Source organism: Gordionus sp. m RMFG-2023, chromosome 1 (genome assembly GCF_954871325.1).
Source record: "Gordionus sp. m RMFG-2023 chromosome 1, tfGorSpeb1-WG-v2, whole genome shotgun sequence".
Taxonomy (NCBI): Eukaryota; Metazoa; Nematomorpha; class Gordioida; order Chordodea; family Parachordodidae; genus Gordionus; species Gordionus sp. m RMFG-2023.
In genome coordinates this window covers 35623623-35643523 of record NC_088775.1, presented here as the reverse complement: position 1 = coordinate 35643523, position 19901 = coordinate 35623623, and the positions used below count along the sequence as shown (strand labels likewise).

Below are 19901 nucleotides of genomic sequence, written 5' to 3'. Positions count from 1 at the left end.
CAAGCAAAAAATGACTTTGCAATTTATCATAAAAATGACTCTACACTTTACATAAAAAACGATATACATAACAGTTATAGGACTATTAAATCAAATACTAGATAGCAATTTATTTAAATAAACATAATATATAAACTGATAATGTAGACAGTGGCCCCTACAACGGGGGGGGGGGAGGGGGTCGGAAGCAACTGCTTCAGTAAATTTGAGTGGGGGCGGGGGGGGGGGTATTTCTTTTTTTTTTTAATTTTTTTTAAAAATTTTCTTTATTATTTAATTCTTTTACTGTTTTGTTACATCCATCATGATCAAAAGATTTCTGGTTTATAAGTAATAATAAGACCCCCCCCCCTCCTTAACTTAATATTTAATTTAATATATATTGACGGAAATTTTGGTCGATGTTTAGTAAATTAGGTTGTTAACCGAGATTTCTTGTCATAATTATTAATTAAAATAAAATTTATAAAGAATATATTTTTTGCATTTTTATATATTAAAAATTGATGCAATAAAAATTATTTTATAAATTTATGGATCATAAAATAATTATCATTTTTTCAAGGGGGGGGGGGGGGGGGGTTACTTTTCAGGAAGGTACTCTGCTTCATTCGCTCAGAAAGTGTAGGGGCCACTGAATATAGATATATATATAATTTTAAGGAAAAGCATAAATAGTTCTATATAAGTTAATATCATTTAAAAATTTAATTAATTTACTTAAATTTGACATGTTTTAAATATTATGAAAATAAGAATATTTACATATATATAAATGAGGAAGTTTTCTTCCAGTTCTGGGGATGCTCTCCTTAAGATCCCTCCATAAACGCTCAACCATACTGATTCGATATAATAAGGGACAAATGGAAGGGGTAAATATCAAAGCCGAAACTTCTGTGAAAATTTTTACAAAAATAAATTTCCACCAATATCCACATGATCGTATATTTATTAAAATTACGCCAATTGAACGAAAAAAAGTATGCAATTCTTAAAACTTTTGAGTAATGAAACTTTCAATTATTATTACATCAAAAAATTTCCACCATTATCTAGTCGATCGCATATTAATATTAAAAATTTCCCCGAGTTTCAGTGAGACCAAAAAATCTAATTTTTTATTTCCTTTAAAGTTTTTTATACAATAAATGACTAAATAGTATTTAATATATTTTTAAAATGTGTTTCTTCTTATTTCATTTTTATTTATAAAAATCTATATTATCTCAGTAAAATCTAGTTCTTTTGCTTTGTCTTCATTAACATCTAAAATTGTAATATCATTTAGTAAAGTGTTGCATCATAGAACCTAAATAGGATTTAAAACGTGTTAGTCCTGACAATGGTCGTTATGCAGAACAAGTACTCAGAGAGATAGTTAATAGCATTTTATTAAAATTTTGCACACTCTGAGAAAAACGAAATAATTTCTTTCTTACTTTCGTTCATTTAGTATAGCTATGACGCCCTCTAAAGATATGTGTATAATTTTCAACTATGAGTAGTCCTGAAACATTTCTCTGAAGAATCAGACGCTCCATTTCAAAATCATATCCATATAATATTGAAACATGATTTCCAAAAATTTTTGAATCGCAATCCATATTAAATGATCCATTACTGGTTTGTTGAAACTATATTTTATACGTGCAATTGTATAATCTAAAATTTTATACATGCATTTGTATAATCTAAAATTTTATAATAAATTTGTCTATCATATTCATTAACTGACCGAAATAATGGTATTCGAGCCTTCTACAAATCAGGGCGTTTTTTTCCTATCGTTTTAAATGTCCTCTAAATTTAATTCCTATGCATTTAAATTGAGACCTTCCCTAAGAACAATAAATTTTTATTAGAAATTATAAATGCAATTCATAGTGTGGTTGCTACAAGAGCAAAATATTTATTTTACCAAATAAAACTTTTTGAAAATTTTTTATTCCTTAGAATGAGAACAAAATTTGTGGTAGAAATTTTAAAAGCCGAAATCCAAAGTTCTTCATTATATTTTCAAAATGATAAGTATAAAATAGAAATCCTGATAAAATTCTAGGCAATACTACAAGAGTTTTGATAAGTATTTTATTGATATTATTTCTATACGCCAGTGTGTAGGGCATAATGGACTTTAAAAAGTTGTACTATCATTTTATGGCGTTTAGGAGAATATCGAACAAAAAGATATAAATCTATCATTAATACTATAAAATCTCGAATTTTTGCAGTAGCTTAGCTGCATTTTTTGATGTCGAAAGAATAATATATCTTTGAGTATGTTAAATAAATGTTAAGAATTTGTTTCCGATGCTTCATAAAATCCTAAAAGTATTTCATTATTTAAATCCTCTACTACATAACGGCAAGATATAATAATTTGTCTATTTTTTGGGGCTCCCAGAAGAGGAAACGAAAGAGCATAGCAATATAGAAATAAAATAATCACTGTTTTTTTATTTATTTTATTTTTAGATAAGATATAAGAATTTAAGTATTTTTTATAGAAATAATATAATAATTAGTGTTTTTTTTCTCTTTGTTTCATTTTTGTATGAGATATAATAATTCCTCGGGTACACCGCCCCTATACAAATTTGTCAATGCGGGAGAGAACCCCGCTGCCCCTATGATGTGAACCAATGCTGAATCATCTGATTCCTGGTGATAAAAATTCAATATGAATTAATACAATAAATATAAGAATCTAGCATTATTCGTGAAAGGGTTTTTTATAGGAAATCTAAAAACTTGTTAAAAAAGAATCTCCCACAAATTTTCTTGTTTTCACTTCGGAAATTTGTCTGTTTTACTAAATATCGGCCTACGTTAATTTACCCCCCCCCCTCTATTCTCTCTCTAAGGAATGTTTAAAACTTTAAATTATTTTTTTATAATTTGTCGAGTGAAAAATCTCCTAATTCCATTTTTTATAGTGATATCCCAAGAATTTGGAAAATGTTTTAAATATAAAAAAATAAGGAAGATTAGCACCCTGTTTCATATAGCATTAGCAGTATATAATTCGCATTATTTAAATGACTTAATCTTTAGTTGGTTAAGCCAACTAAACAAAAACTTCGATTAAAGACCTCTCAATGAATAAAAAACCTATATCTATCTAGTGTCCAATCGAAGAGTTATTCCATCTCCTGATGTCATAATTTTTATGTTTGAAATATGTTTTGAAAAATAAGCCATTATCATTTTCATGTATCCTGATTGGCCAGCTGATATCAGAAAGTAATAACCTCTACAACACAGGTGAAATAGAAAGGGGATTCCGATATGTTGTTTCCTTTGCTCTCAGTTGGTTTATTTTTTGAAAAATGTGTTCATGATAGTGTGCTTTTGTATTTTTTGTTATAAACGAAGTCAATGGCATAGATCTTGGTCTTTAGGTACACTCATTAGGTATTCAATATTGGATTTTAGAATTGGGTGGTAGGGGAGACTGGGGTTAGTTGAACCAATTTTTAATATAAAAAATAATATATGATTAGATACCTAAAACTATACTCTATAAAAGTGCCTTATAAGAAATTTTAAGAATATAATCATATTTTTTAATTTTATTTTTTGTAAAAGTGGAAATTTTGTCCAACAAGCCCCAATAGCGGGGTGTGGCAAACCATTTCAAGGGGTTTCCTAAACCTTTGGTTTTTTTAGGCCATAATAAATTGAAATGCATTTTTATTTACCAATAACGATACGTAGAATAATTTTATTGTTTTATTGTTCAAAATATAATACTTATGAATTGATGCTAATTATATTTAAAAAGTGAAACTATTTTGGTTAATTTAATAAAGATCTTGGACATAAAAAAATAAGGATATTAAGGTGAGATTATGATTTCTTAGCATAAATCCTAAATACCACTTATAAAACAGCCATGAAATTGCCTTTTCAAGATTTTGAAATTTTTTTCATTATTAACTGCCATAATTGACGTGTATGTTAGCCCGCTAGCTCTAAATTGACAAATTATGATTGAAATAATATCTAGATATAATAAATACGCATAAAACTTCCCAAATTATAGAAGAGTGTTTAAACTTTGCTATAAAATTTAATTTACATATAAATTATTATATATTTTAGTAAAAATTAAAATTCAGTCATGTAAAAATCTTTTGAAAATTTTATTTTTTAAATAAATTTTTAATAATTAAATATTTCAAAAGATTTTTTGTCTATAGATGTAAACTAATAAAAATATATTAGCATATAATTTTAACCTTTTGGTGTAATTTATTTTAAAATGAGATTAAGTGGTTTGCCAAGCTCCGGGTTTTACCTAATCCCAGTCTCCCCTATGTATGGTTAGATGAAGGTGGGAGATACATTGATTAGGTTGATTTATGTTTTAAGTTTTCCAAGGCTCGTTCTTATACTTTTATCTTCATTTATGCTAGGCAAAAGTGGTATTGATTTTAACTTCCCTTAATATGTTCGCCATATTTTTCATAAATTGGGGAAAATGCACGCCCGATCTCATTAGGAACTATTTTTTAGCTCAGGATCTATTGTGATTGAAAATAAAATATTTGAGGTAGGCAATTTGCAGCTTTAAAGGGATTCCTGGTTTAGCTATATCAATTTATTAAGTTGAGTCTGAATTTCTTTCCTAAATTAAACCCGTTGAAAATTTTTAGGTCATTGATACGGAGGTCGAACCCACTATTATTTATAGAATTTTGCTTGATAAATTATATTTTACGTGCTCAAACTAAGTCATTTAAAGAAATATTGTTACTCAAATTATATTAGTAATCAATCGTGAATCATAAATGACAAATAAGAAGTAACGAATTTTTTTAAAAATTATTAACTTGAAATCAAATTTTTACTCTTAACATTATGTTTCCAAAATTATTTACCCAGATTTCGCAACCCTATGCACATCACTCTATTGAATAAAAAATATATTAATTTACTCAAGTTATACTAAAAATAGATAGAATAGCTGCGCTACATATTAAAGTGTTAGATTTTGTTTCGTGGTAATTTGCAAGTTAGGTATTTTAATTATATTGAGTTCTTAATAAACAAATAAAACTCCAGAACGGATAAATAAATAATTTACGAAAATCGAAATGATTGTGAACTAAAAATTCGGGTATTGGGCTTCGCCAAATAAAATTCTTATCTCTTGTCATATTTAGACTATTAATATAAAAAAATTACAATTTTTTACCTAATTCTTCCCACGAAAGTGAATCAGTTAATAAAACTAAATGATCTTTTTACCTGCTCTCTTGTTCCACTAGTTTTTTCAAGTTTTTCCCCGAGCACTATAAGGATTTTAGGCGTGAAAACTAGGTCTAATATTTCTATGCCTCAAATAAAGTGTTTTAAAGCGCCTTTTTCTTAAGTATATTGAAAACTATATATCAGTTTATTCTCTTTGTTGTAATCGAATCATAAGAAAAACTTGTCTTATGTTGATCCTCTATTTTTCGATTCATTCTATCATGTGCCATAGTCCTCAACGTACCACCTTTCCATATTTACATAATTTTGAATTAACCGATATGTAAATATGCATTAAAAATCATAATGGATTTGGTATAAAATCATTGGCAAGTTTTTTCTTTAAAAAAAACAACCTCCACCATAATTGATTATAAAAAATAATTTTTTTAAAAATTATCCTAATTAAAATTTAATTTTTCTTATGAAATGTAGATTCCATTAACTTCAAAACAAAAATAATTACCATCAATTATCGCAAACTTCCATTAAGGAGTTTTTAAAATAGTGAATGTTTGTAAATCTCCTTGACTTTTAAGTCGAGTTTTCGAAGTGAATAAGGAATATCGGAAAGCATAGGAATAAATTTATTAAAAGTTTTAGTTTATATTAAAACATATTTTTTTTCAAATTTATATGACATTATATAGCTAATATCGTATCACCTACACAAATGTAAGTCAAGAATTGAACGAAAATTAAGTTTAATGTTGTTTTATTAGCTTCATTAAAATATACAACACAATGCTATCGCCTTAATGACGGTGGTGCTATGTTAAATTTTTCTTTTGTTTTATATTTACATTAACTTGTTCAATTAGTTCATTGATTATTTTTTATAAACAATTTTTTTTATGAAATGGGAATTAGTCGATCTGATAAATATTATTTTTTTTTAATTTTCATACAAAATTTTATTCTTTGATTTAAATACGATTTTTTTAAACAATGTTTAAATATAGGACTCTCATCCCTCAAATAATATTTACAATTTATATCAAAAAAGTATGGGTAAAAAAAATTACATTATTACATAATAGATTTTACTTATTTTTCATAACAGATCTAAGATAAATTTAATTAATCAATTCAATAATTTTTCAGCATTATCTCATTTTGAACCCAAACAAATCCTTTAAAAAAATATCAAAACTTTAATTGAATTGTTATGATTTTATTAACCAAAACTGCAGACATAACTTTTAGCATATACCGTATATAGATATCTAGAATACCCTGCTCCCCAGCCCGGCAAAAATTTTAAGGGGCCGTGCGGGCAAAAAATTGAGATGCTCGGCGGGCCTAATTGAGAAGAAAAAAATTAATCAAAAGACTAATTTTGTTTGAATAATATCTTTTATTTTGCTTAAAATTTTATTTATTGCTTATGATTTATCATTAATAAATACGATTTTTCTACATTTAGTGTTTATTGCTTTAAAATATGAAAATCATGAAACCGAAATCCTCATCATTATTGACCAATTTTCCATAAATATATATTTGTTTAAAAAACCGGACTGGGCAACTTAAGTAAAAAATTTAAACCGGGTCTTACCGGGTTCAAATTTGGATGCCGGGCGGATTTATGCATACTTAAATCTTAATATTTTAATCGATCGCAATTTAATATTTAAAGTATATATTTATAGCATAATCATATCTAAAATTTTTGTAAGGTGAAGATGAACTTATGTTTGGTTTTTTTTTACCATATCATTTTTTATAAAATTGTACTCATTTTTTGTGAAGGGGGTAGGTAAATTTTTATGAGGGAAACTCCCCCCCTCTTGGTTTGCTATTGACAATTATAACATTCTACGATTACTTTTTATTACTTTATTAGTTTGTAACAGGTTACAATTTACAACCCCAGTTGTCTAATACAATTATTGGCAAAAGTATAGGCATGGTGGGACATATCAATAGCGATAGATTTGATCCGAAGGCAAGAAATCTATTCAGTGAATTGATTCCAAATAATTTGTTGCCTAAAATAAATCAACCCAATTACATTATTCCTGGGTAAAAAAAATCTTTTATTGTCACATAAGAAATAAATCATTCCGAGAAAATATTATTTTGGATTTTAAGGACTTTTGAATTATAAATCCTTCTATCTATTTTTAAACTCTTCCAGTTGCGCTTGGAATTACTGGGGTCATTATAACTGCCTTCATCCTGAGACAAGAACCAAAAACCCTAAATTATCGCTAAGAGGCAAACCTTATCCCACAATCCCGTTTCATCGACACAAGCCTCATCTCCTGGGAGGAAAAAAGGACAGCCATCCCAGGCCTATCCCGGGTCCTAAATTAGGTAAAAGCCAGCGTTACAAGAAACCCACCTATGACTGGTGGTCAACCACTCCTTTAACATTAACTACAGTCGCTGGGAAAAAAAGTATCAAGTTGGCTTGGATCAAAATGATTCATTTCTTGCCAGATTTGTTTTTGCATGATCGGCGTCACAGACATCGTGATAGCTATAGAGGTGACAGATTTCGCGGTGATGACTATACTCCCGATTATCGCAGTGGATTTATATCGGTAAATAAACGATAACTGTATGTGTTTAATAATAGAAGTATATGATTTTTGTTAAAGAAACTCTTGGATCGAATTTTTAATAAGCAAGCTATTAAAATTTAATTTTTACCGTTTACCATTTTATTTCCAATATATACCACACCAGAGACCTGCAGGTGCATATAAAAAAGAAATGGTATAACTAGACCTGTGCGCTCAGATACAAATAGACGGGGTGGGGGGTTATTTTGCATTGGCAGTTGCCAGCGCGCTGAATACACCGTGGCCTAATAAATTGGCGGAACGGCGGAGGACTTTATAATTTTGATAAATGATACAATTTATTTAGGCACAGTTCCATTATTTTTATTAGAGCTCTTAAATATTTTCCATGCCCTTCCCTATATAAATATATAATTTTCTCTAATTCTCCGAAATAAGAGAGAATATTTCGCTAAATGTAGGGGAGACCAAGGATAGTGTTATCCCGAGACAAGTATTTTTTATCAAATAATTTTAAACTACCTTGAGTTTGAAATTTAAACAATAAATGTAAAGAAATTTAAATGAATTTTAACACCACAAAAATAACTTTAAAATTTCCTATATTTTTAGTACTAAATATTTTTATAAGAATTACTATGACTAAATATAAATTCCAAATAATAAAATAATCTGAATTTTATCGATTATAAAAATATTGACAATATTTATGCGAATTTAATATCGTGAAAATAATTTTTAATCACATGTCGGGGAAGATTTTATTTTCCAAGTGTTTTTTTGTTTGCTATTTATTTTATCTATGATATTTTTGTCGGGACCAGGATAATTCTGAGATTACCACTTCAAATTCTTATTACATTTATTGAAAAATTCATAGTAGTACATAAAATAAAATCATAATAAAAATAACGGAATTCAAAATATATTTATTTTTATAAAGGCATAAGGTTTTCTTAATTGTTTTTTCTTTAAAATATTTGATTTGCGTGCAGTGTTTAAATGGCTCAATTTGAGTCTATTTTTAAAATTACTAGCTCAATATTTTATCCAGAAAAATATTACTCAGCCTGAAGATTTTACTCTAAAATGGCACAAAGGTTATGACATTTATTAGCAAAATCTTGAGGCTTAGACAATATTTTTCTAGCTAAACTATTGAGTTAGTCTTTTTAAAAATCTCAAATCGAGCAGGAAACTGATTCAAATTTTACTAAAATTTACAAAAAATACGAAAATTTAAATTATTATTTGTATTAGATACGAATTTTGAACCAAAACAAATACTTTTCGATATTCATATTTAATTTTAAAAATATAATTAAATAGCATTTTAAACATTTTCCACAATGCAAAATCGCTGAATTAAAAATAGGTGACAAACCTGTATGTGGCTCAACTCAAATGGGAGTTTTTGGCGTGGCGAATAGCGCACAGGTCTAGGTATGACTAATTTGTTAGAATCAATTTAATTTATATCCAAAATTGTAGTCAAATGATGAAAAATTTAAAATTTTGCTTTTCATATCAATCTCCTATTTCAACCCTTTAAAAATTATTTGGAATAACGAAATTTTAACCATTCCAAAAAAAAATTATATGCATTTCAGGCATATCATTATTTTCTTAATCACAAAATATTTTTATTGAATCACGAACCAAAAAGATCCTGTACAAAAAAGCACGGAACAGAAATATCCAAGTAGAGATATATTTAAATGCTTAAAGAGTAATTTTTAAAATTTTCCCTTTTTTGGTGTTTAATTTTTTTTTTTGAAAAATTGGGGTATTTTTGTCTTTTTGTGTGGTTATTCTTGTCAAGTGTTTTTTGTGACTTTTGAACATTTCTGTCCCTGATTCAACTTTTTTATTAAGGATTGAAAAAATTATTTTATTTTTTTTAATATAAAAAATGTCAATGGACACATAGTTTAAAAATATGTAATGTATAAAACAGGGACAAAAGCATCATGAATATAGAACAGACTACAATAGTATGACCAAATCAACTATAGGTCCATGGTTACGACATGGATCCTGGCATCACCATGGCCACAGACTTAAAAAAGGTAGTACACAACCCTCCATTGGCAAAAGAGAGAGATTCAGGAGAAAATTTCCACAATATAAAGGCCATATAGATGCTTATATGATTTCAGAGCCAACAATGGAATCGGTAAACAATATTCATGTGAAGCCAATTAGTAAGGATAATAAACAAAAATTGGACAAGGTTGGTTTCAACATTGAATTAGGTACTACCCACCAAAGTGATGAAAAAGATTTGATAGGCAAAGCAAATGAAGAAAATAAATTAAATAGAGTTAATGAACCTAAAACATTTAGACATTTAATTTTGAGTGGTTAGCAATAATTTTTTTTTTATTTCTTGTTAATTTATTTGTTTTGAACTATATATTATAATTTGTTATATTATTAAATATGTCACAAATATGTAGTTAACCTTATTATATAAAACATGATCATATATTATTAATTTAAAATCATTAAAAATTAATAAAAATTTAATAATATGGTGATTTACAAATTAATACTATATTATCACCTCTAAGAAATAATTTAGATAGATGTCGTCTCCTATGTAATATATTTGTATTACATCCACCTTGATATATTTTATTTTTTGGTGATGATATATTTAATGCACTAATCATGTTGGTCATATTTGAGTTAAAATTGCAATGAGATAATTTTTGAACATATTTTATATCTTGTGAATTTAATTTATGGCTATTTAATTGTGTGTTTTTTCTTATATTTTTGATTGGTAGTATATAAAACTCATCAACATCACATAATACAATATTCCAATGCTTATCAAATGCTTCCAAATATCCATCACAATATCCTCTTATATAAGTGTGACTTCGTGTTAATATTCGTATGCGCTTAGGTGAAATATCCTTAGAATTTTCATATGAATTAAGATCATTTCTATACATGTTACTAATATATTGATAACTTTTCATTAGCAAATCATTCAAATAATCAAGTGGACCACCTGAGTTTTGTGCCATCAGAGTTAAAACATTTTTTACCTTTAATTGCTTGGTTGTTTCTAGTGGATAAGATCCAGTTTCAGATATTTTATATTTATTTTTCAATATTCTATCAAAGTTTCTAGATTCTTGATCAGTTGAATTAGGTTGCCAATCTTTCATTTTATTATGTTTTATTAATTTTTTATGATCATTCATAAAGTTTTTAATAATTTCATTTGAAAAAGAATTAGTTGATATCTTTGAAGTTTTGTTTAATTTTTGAACACAAATATCATATATCCATTTTAATAAAGGATCATTAAATAAAGATTTTAAATAATTTATATCAATTAAATTTACAAGTTCCATATCATTTGATATGTAATTAAAAATAGCTTTTTTTCTAGACAAAAGAAAGTCTGTTAAAGGTGGTAACTTATAATCCTTTCTAGCTTTGCACATTCTTTCTAGCAAATGAGTGCGTGAGAAACGATGTGATTCGGGTGGAAATACGGCATAGAAAATGTATTTAAATCTTGTAATATTAAGTTTGCTACACAAAGTTTTAAGTAAAAAAATATTTTAATAAAAACATGATAAATTTAAGATGGTTTATTCCTTTCTCTCTTTTCACATAATAAAATATTTAGTAAACATAAATCATTCTGCACTAATAATTATTATTTTAAATATAATTTGAATTAAATATTATAATAGATGTCAACAGTGATATTAAGTTAAAAATAAAATTTCACTTTTATTTTACCAGAATTTTTTTTGTTGATTTATTTTTCAAAGTCATGAATCCAAATAATGCACCATCATAAAAAACTAAAGTAAGTACAAATTATTGATTCTTAGGTGAATTTTTTATTCATCTCAAATTCTTAAATTTTACACATATTCTGTTTGATGAATTTTAAAATTCAGGGTTGGCAGATTGTTTGACCGGTTAAAATCAATTGAATGGTGGAATATTTGACAAATACTCTACATGAATAAGTCATTTTACAGGATGGTGATGAAAGTATTTCAGATGCAGGGGGGGGGGATCCCCCATCGCAAATTTGCGTTCTCGTAAATATTATAGCAAATAAAATATTCGCCCCCCCCCCTACCACCCCCTCTCTCAAAATAATTTGGACAATATATCATTATAAGTAAGAATATGAAAGAAAAATTAGTAAAAGTTAATATTTTTAAATAACGACTATAAAATAAAATTTTTAGAAAAAAAGCATTTTAATAAAAGGAAAAATGTAAAAACCCTAAATATAGCCAAAGCCCTACAATAAGTGGACTTTAAAATTTCGAATTTCTATGGGAAAAATATTTGCCTAATTGCTCCCCACCCCCTCCTCCTATCTAAATCCTGGATACTCCAGTGTTCAAGTGATATAATAAATTTTAGATGTAAACGCGGCATGTTTAAGAGCAAGGAAATCAGTAATTTCCACAAGAAGCCATCAGATTCTGGCCTCGAGTTAGTGTAATGAGCTTTGACCAACATGCCCATTAAGAGAAGTGACATTTTATTAATAATTCCTAGTTCTATTCTTAAGAAAGAAATAGGTTGACTTGGGTTAATATTCTTACTAAAACAGAAATGGATCGAAGATCTCGACAACAGGAAAATTGTTTAAAAAATGATAAAGAAATAATAATATTGAATATGAATCAGAACAATACTTTACCATTTAGAGCTAAACATAAGTTATTGAATAATAATTAATTTAAGAAATATTATAAATTTAGTATTATAGATTATTTTACTATTATATACAAAATAAAATTAATATTGCCTTTTAAAAAAAACATTTAATTATAACCGGTCAAATATCGTCAATTAACCTAAACTTTATGACCAGTCAAATACACAACCCTGGTTTAATTTACAATAAGTTACTGCTACATTTTTTTGAATTATTTATAAATTATTATTGAATTAATCTACACTAATCATCAAAACAGATTAATTAAATTTAAAAAAGTGTATATATATGCACAAATAAATACATGTATATTAACAATTATATCATTTTATTATCAGGAAATATAATAAAAAATAAATAAAACCATGATAAAACTAAATTTAAAAAATTAAAAACATTATGATAAAAATAAAGAATTGAATAATTTTATATGATTACATTGTGTTATTAAATTGGTGGATCAGGTTTTTGCCAAAAACTGAGCAAGGCTTGAGCACAAAAACAATTTTAAACCAGAGCTAACCCACTGAACCATCGATCTGGTCCGACCCATATAATTTAAATTAAATTATGTAATCTTTTTCATCCGATTTTTTTATTATATTTTTTATAATTTTATGTATTTGTATTCTAATGATTATTTCTAATTATAATATTATTTAAAGATTAAGCAATCAAGCCTTAGATATATTTCATTGCTTTCTATATTTTATTTAATGTTAAAAAATTGCAATAAGGAAAATTTTGATTAAATATTTGGAAATTACTAATATCTGGCAATTCGAAGAATTTAATATTTTTTAATGTATCGAACAGAAAATCAATTTTATTGATTTATCTCTTATTTTAATTATCAAATTTTATAAAGTCATTTTATAATGGGCAATCCGGATTTATTATGTTTTTTATTTAAATTGTCTTCAATATTCTCTTTTACATTTAAATCTCTTCAAAAAACATTAAAGTGAATTTCTGAAATCGTTAACATTTTTACACAATACGATATGTTGTTAATTTTAGTTTGTAGTTATCAAATAATAAATCAGATTCTGGTAAAATTTCTATAATAAAATTTAATAAAGTTAGAAAATTTACATCATTATATATTTAAATAGCCATGAGATGTTATTAGAACATCATTATCCCAAACAATATAAGATTCCCCATCAATCATAGTTTCAAAAAAACCACTAGATCCTTCGAATAATTGAAAACTGTTTGAACAAGCCGATCATTATATTTCCATCTCATTGGGGCTACTGTGTTAATCTTTTAATTTGACATATTTATTAAATTCCGCTGTTCACTTATATGATATATTAAAAAAACTGGCTAAACCAGTTAAAGTTGTGAAAAGAACCTTATATTCTTTAATTTTATATATAAATGTTATTGTAACAATTTTCTGCAACTCACAATATTTTATTTGCAAATAAAATAAAAAATCTGGAAATGTTTTTCATCAATCTTCACAACATTGTTATTAAAATTTCATATAACCCATTAGAACATAATTTACTTGAATACTATTTGAATATCATATACTTGAATGAAAATCTAGGTTAGAAGATATTTTAGGTGGTTTATTTTGCTATTTAGCTTTTTTTATCCAGTTTAAAAAATTATTTACGTAAAAAAATAAAAAAATAATAATTGATACGTACAGATGACATGACTTAGCGAGGACATCGAAAAAATATAATATAGATAAACACCTGTATGTGGTATTCCTGCAGTTTTCTCAAGTGACTAATTAACCTTTCTACAAGCAGATTTTGTGGCAGATTATGTAAAACAAATTTCACTTAAATTTTGGGTGAATTATTGCTGCTGTTATAATACAGTGAAGGACATCTATATTAAGAAATAAATATACAAATTATTATAGGCAGCTGAGGAAAAGGTAAAAGTAGTGTGTTAATTGGTTGGTTGTGTAAAACCCAGACCCGGGGTTTGGGTCTAAAATCGATTAAACCAGCTCTGAGGAGAACCATAAATTTATTTTGAAAATCTGATTATTGAAAAAAATGTACTTCACTTGTTGCAAATTTATTTTGCATAAATGCAAGATATTAATTGAGTGTAGTTGTTAAAGAATTACAGGTAATTGAATTGAAAGTGTTTGGATTTTTTTTAGTTATTAATATAATTTGATAACTTAATCTAAATAACTATTTTGGTTTCCCAAGTTAATTTGATAAAAATAATGTACCTAAATGTATAGTGGAAATCTTTATATGTCTAATATTTTAACAATATAAGCCTAAATTAAAACTATGAGGTAAAATATTTTACTTATCTTCTATTTTGATTTAAATGTAATTTCATTCATTATAAGGAATCAAAGAAACTGTTATTTTACTTTTATAATCAAAATATTATTAAGATATTTTTAAAAGACTGTCATAAATAAAAGCTAATATATATAGTGATTGCAATTTTATTTAATATTTATATAAAATAATTAAAAATCGTGTGAATTAAGTCATTTTATCTGTCTTCTTCCTTAAATTAAACACAAATCAATCACTTTCAAAAGAACACTTTTATTAAATAGTTATAAATAAATAAATGATGCAAAATATGATATGAAAATGATAAAAAATTTAGGAAAATATAAGGAAATGTAAATATTTCCCACAAAATGTAATGAACAAGAATAAATACTATAGAATAAATTGTGTGTGATTGTATTGCATAATTAAGGAGGAATATTGAACAAGAATAAATACTATAGAATAAATTGTGTGTGATTGTTTTGCATAATTAAGGAGGAATATTGAACAAGAATAATTACTATAGAATAAATTGTGTGTGATGTGGTCTTTTTATTTGATAATATGGTTAAACAAGTGGTCTTTTTATTTAATAATATGATTATACAAAAAAAAAAATTTATTAGAAAATGAAAATATATATCAATATATATATGTTTTATCGCCTTGAGATGTATTTATGTACATGTTAATTTCATTGAATAAAAAGATAATATGAACATATTTAAATATACAATTACAACAAATTAAGCGAACATGCAACATAATAACACTTTGACAAATTAAATATATATAATAAAACATGCACAAGGAATAACAAAGTAGGTGTCATTATATTACAAGCAAAATTTAGATGGGAATGAGTTAATAAAGCAATAAAAATTTGATTTTATGAATTAGATTGCAAGTCTTTGGCAAAGATAAAATCCTTCTTTAGAATCCTTTGTTTTGACTAAAATTTGTCTGCCTAATTTTATGATTAGGTCTCGAACTTGAAGACAAGAAGGGGTTATGATGACTGGCACAAAATGGTATTGATTAGAGATGTCCAAATATTTATCATACTTCAAATTTTCTGTAGCTATACTATTTTTTGGGATTTGAGGAAGACTTTTTATAATATAAAATATATATAAATTTCATATCATGCTTATAAATTATTATTATTATGTCATTGAGATTTATTTGAATGATTATAATAAACTAAACTTATTATATATAAAAATGAAAAACGATTAATTAAAATAAATGATCTGTATACATCTCTGCATTTTCATCGTTATTCCATTTTAATATAGGAATATTCAGAAGAAATTTTAATTTTTTCCATACTAATATCTAGAAATATTAAGCCTATTTTGCAAAATCTTGTATCAATATAAGCCAAAATTAATAAAGATTGGAAAATTTTGTCCTTCTTGTTCCTTAAATTAATGCTAAAACATAATTTACATTAAAAACAAAATTAAAATGAAATTTTTTAATATTAATTTCCTTGGTTTATTTTTAAAGGTTACATGTCAATTCAGCGAAACTTTTATCGCGAAATACTTTTTCGCGAAACTTTTATCGCGAATGGATTTTATAGCGAAACATTTATCGCGAAACCTTTAATGCGAATAACCCCGAAAATTTTATCGCGAATCAATAATCGCAAAAATTTTATAGCAAAACCTTTATCGCGAAACATTTGAAGCGAATACATTACCGCGAAACTTTTATAGCGAATCAATAATCGCGAAAATTTTATATCGAAACCTTTATCTTGAAACCTTTAAAGCGAATACATTACCGCGAAACTTTAATCGCGAATCAATAATCGCGAATATTTTATAGCGAAGTTATTATCGCGAAACCCAAATCGCGAAGACAATGTAGCGACAATTATTTCGCGAAACATATATCGCGAAACATATATAGCAAAGATATTATAGGAATTTAATATCGCGATAATTGCTAATAATGAATTATTTATTCTGAATCATTTTTTTATAATTTATTATTTGAATAATATATTTTTTAAAAATAGGTTGAAGATTGATTCTCAATGATAGTTTGTAATTTTCTTTTAACCTTAAAAAAGTTATATAATGATTAATAAACTTAGATCTGGTTTATGAAATTTGTTATTGAAATACACTTTTTTCGCTATCCTATCCTTTTCTTCGAAGTTTTTATTTTATAATAATCACGCACAAGGAACTCAGCTTTATCAATATATTAATCATTGAGTTTATTAGTTAAATCTTGATATTTACTGGTGAGATATCCGGATAGCATTCCTATTTATTGTATGATGACTTAATATTTATAAATTTATCAATCAATTTTCTCCAGGGTTAGCAAGTTAGTCAATTGACCAATCAAATGACTAGATATTGACGGGTCAATTGAATGGGGGAATATTTGACCTGGTCAAATGGTCAAATATTCTATAAGATCTGAATATAAAAATATATTTGAAAAAGAAAAAACGATATAAATACATGTGATCACAATGCTGCTATTTATTGAGTTCCAAGGAGAGCATTTTACTCATAGTGAATTTAATGAAGTATGTAATATAATAAAAGAATTAGGCATACAAGGTGGTGATCAAAATATTTCAAGTTATATCATAAATTTTAGAAATAAAAGCGGCTTGTTTAATTAGAAAATCATGGGGAAAGCAGTAACTTCCATAAGAAGCAATCAGATTTCAATCTCAAGCAGTGAAATTAGTTTTGACCACAATGGCCATTAAGAGAAGTGGCATTAACAATTCCTACATCTACTTCTCCTTCAGAAAGAAATTGGTCGATTTGTGTCAATATTCTTACTAAAACAGAAATCGATTGAAGATTTAGACAAAAAGAAAATTGATTAAAAAATATTAAAGAAAAGGATGATATTCAATATTAAAAAATATTTATTTGATTTTAACCATATTTGACCGGTCAAATGCACAACCGTGGTTTTGGCAATCAAAAAGCTTTTTATAATGAAATTTATTTTGTAAGGATATTTATTCTATATGTAAATTAGATATAAAAAAATATGACCTAAAGGGATCTATTATAATAAGATAATATTTGCTATACCATTTTCTATTTTAACATAAGAAAAGGACTGCGGAGAATATAATCAGGGACTTGTATACATATCTATAAATGATATCAACCCTCTCAAAACTTTTAACCTCCTACCAAATATAAATAATTAAAAAAAGAAAATACCATTCATCCCTTTCCAATTTTATTCAAATAATGATAATTATTTCATAACTAACTACCCCCCCCCCCTCTAATTTCAATGATGCTCCTCCAATGAGCTCGCAGTTTAAATTACGATATTGACCTTGCTATAAAAATTTGGAAAAAAATTGGTTGAATTAATTTTGTTATATTATAGCTCTAAAATTCCTTAAGGTTATTAATTATTTATATTTTTTTTGAGGAAAATTCGGTAAAGTACCGTGGTTGTTGTTAAAGTCACAGGGGTTCTGTGGAATATTTTTTTTTTGAGGAAAATTCGGTAAAGTACCGTGGTTGTTGCTAAAGTCACAGGGGTTCTGTGGAATATTTTTTTTTTGAGGAAAATTCGGTAAAGTACCGTGGTTATTGTTAAAGTCACAGGGGTTCTGTGGAATATTTTTTTTTGAGAAAAATTCGGTAGAGTACCGGATTATTAACGGGGAGAGGAAAAATTGTATTTTGGGTTACAGTTGTGTTTAAAAGGATTTAAAGAGTCTGATGTACTGTTGTGTTGTCTCGGTATTAATTTTATTAATTGTATCCTATTGTTTAACTCTTCAGGTAGTTAAGATTTTTTTAGTTAAGTTAATTATTAACTTTTTGTAGTAAATATTTTGAGATACATATTTTATTCTGTTAGAATATTTAGTATAAATTAATTAATTAGAGATATTTTTGTCCTTTAATCATTTTATTAATAATATTTTTATGATATAAATGAAAGGTTTTAAATTAACTAAATATGTAGAAGTACAGTATAATATACTGGGGGCGATAGTAATTTTGTTGATTTGGTTGGGAAGTTTGTGTTTTGGCAGGAGAGAGCGCCGGAATAGGAGTATTAAAATACGAGGGCAGACGTTGTTGATAGAAGGGCACAACGGGGAAGAAGATAGGTATGGAAGAGTTACGTGGTTACCGGTGCAAGAAATGTTGCAAGGATGGGCAAGTAATGAGGATTTGAAATGGAGCAGGGAAGGAAAGGAAAGTGGAGATGGAAGAATGGAGGTATATAGAGGTCGTGGAGGTTTGACAAAGTCGTTTAGGACGGAAGGGCAGAGAAATAGGGATATTGTATGTTATAAATGTGGTATAAAAGAGCATATAGCCAGTAATTGTCGGGATATTAAATGTTTTGAGTGTGGCCAGAGTGGTCACATTTCGACGTTTTGTCCCAGTAAGCAAGACAGATTTGCTGGATGTGGTAGATTTGGCCATCGGAAAGAGAATTGTAATGTAGGAAATGTCAATACGAGAGGGTATCGAGCGCCATTAATGTGAGGATGGCAGAAATTGAAAACGAAGGCAGAGGAGCCACGACTCTGGAGATAGTTAAAGAGAGCGGGATGGTATGTTTTAAATGCAGGCAGGAGGGGCATTGGGCGAGGGATTGTGAAATGAGGTGACTGTATGATGGCAAGGCAAAGAGAATGCCGGCCGGGAGAGGGGAACAGTATGAAGGGAGTATGAGGACAAGGAAAAGCAAAGGAGATATGCGGGGGTTGCAAGGAGAGAGAGAGAAGGGAGTTTGGTATATGATCCCTGTCCGAGGGTATAGTTTAATTTAAATGGAAAGGTTGTATCAATGTTGTTTGATACAGCGGCGGCTATATCCGTGATGGGGTATGAGGAATATCGCAGATTATGGCCGAGGGGAGTTATAAGCAAAGAGGAAATTTGTGTAAGACAATTTGATGGTTCGATAACGGTCAGAGGCCGGGTAAAGATCGGGGATTTGTATATGGGGGAGCTACAAGTGTTGGATTTGTGGATAATGGATAGGAGGGTAGAAACCGTGTTGGGATGGGATTGGATCAAGAGATTTGGTGGGGCTTATGATTTTTGGGGAGTATTTGCGAGATGGGGTGTGTTTGTCCCCATAGATAGC

The 19901-nt window shown here is 27.4% G+C and overlaps 1 protein-coding gene across 1 annotated transcript; it reads left to right on the top strand.

Moving 5' to 3' along the window:
- The first annotated feature begins 6166 nt into the window (after positions 1–6166).
- LOC135924706 (uncharacterized) lies at positions 6167–19294 on the top strand. The gene is made up of 5 exons (XM_065459812.1): positions 6167–6264; positions 7106–7284; positions 7400–7808; positions 9748–10153; positions 18738–19294. Exons 1-5 carry the CDS (start codon positions 6208–6210, stop codon positions 19292–19294), a joined length of 1608 nt encoding a protein of 535 aa, XP_065315884.1. The 5' UTR covers positions 6167–6207.
- Positions 19295–19901: the final 607 nt, after the last annotated feature.

Bases quoted from the DNA above. Each gene is read 5' to 3' on its own strand.
- LOC135924706 (XM_065459812.1), top strand. From the start codon at position 6,208: ATGTTTAAATATAGGACTCTCATCCCTCAAATAATATTTACAATTTAT. The intron at 7,285-7,399 runs GTAAAAAAAATC...AAACTCTTCCAG, and splicing joins CCCAATTACATTATTCCTGG to TTGCGCTTGGAATTACTGGG. The intron at 7,809-9,747 runs GTAAATAAACGA...TGTATAAAACAG, and splicing joins ATCGCAGTGGATTTATATCG to GGACAAAAGCATCATGAATA.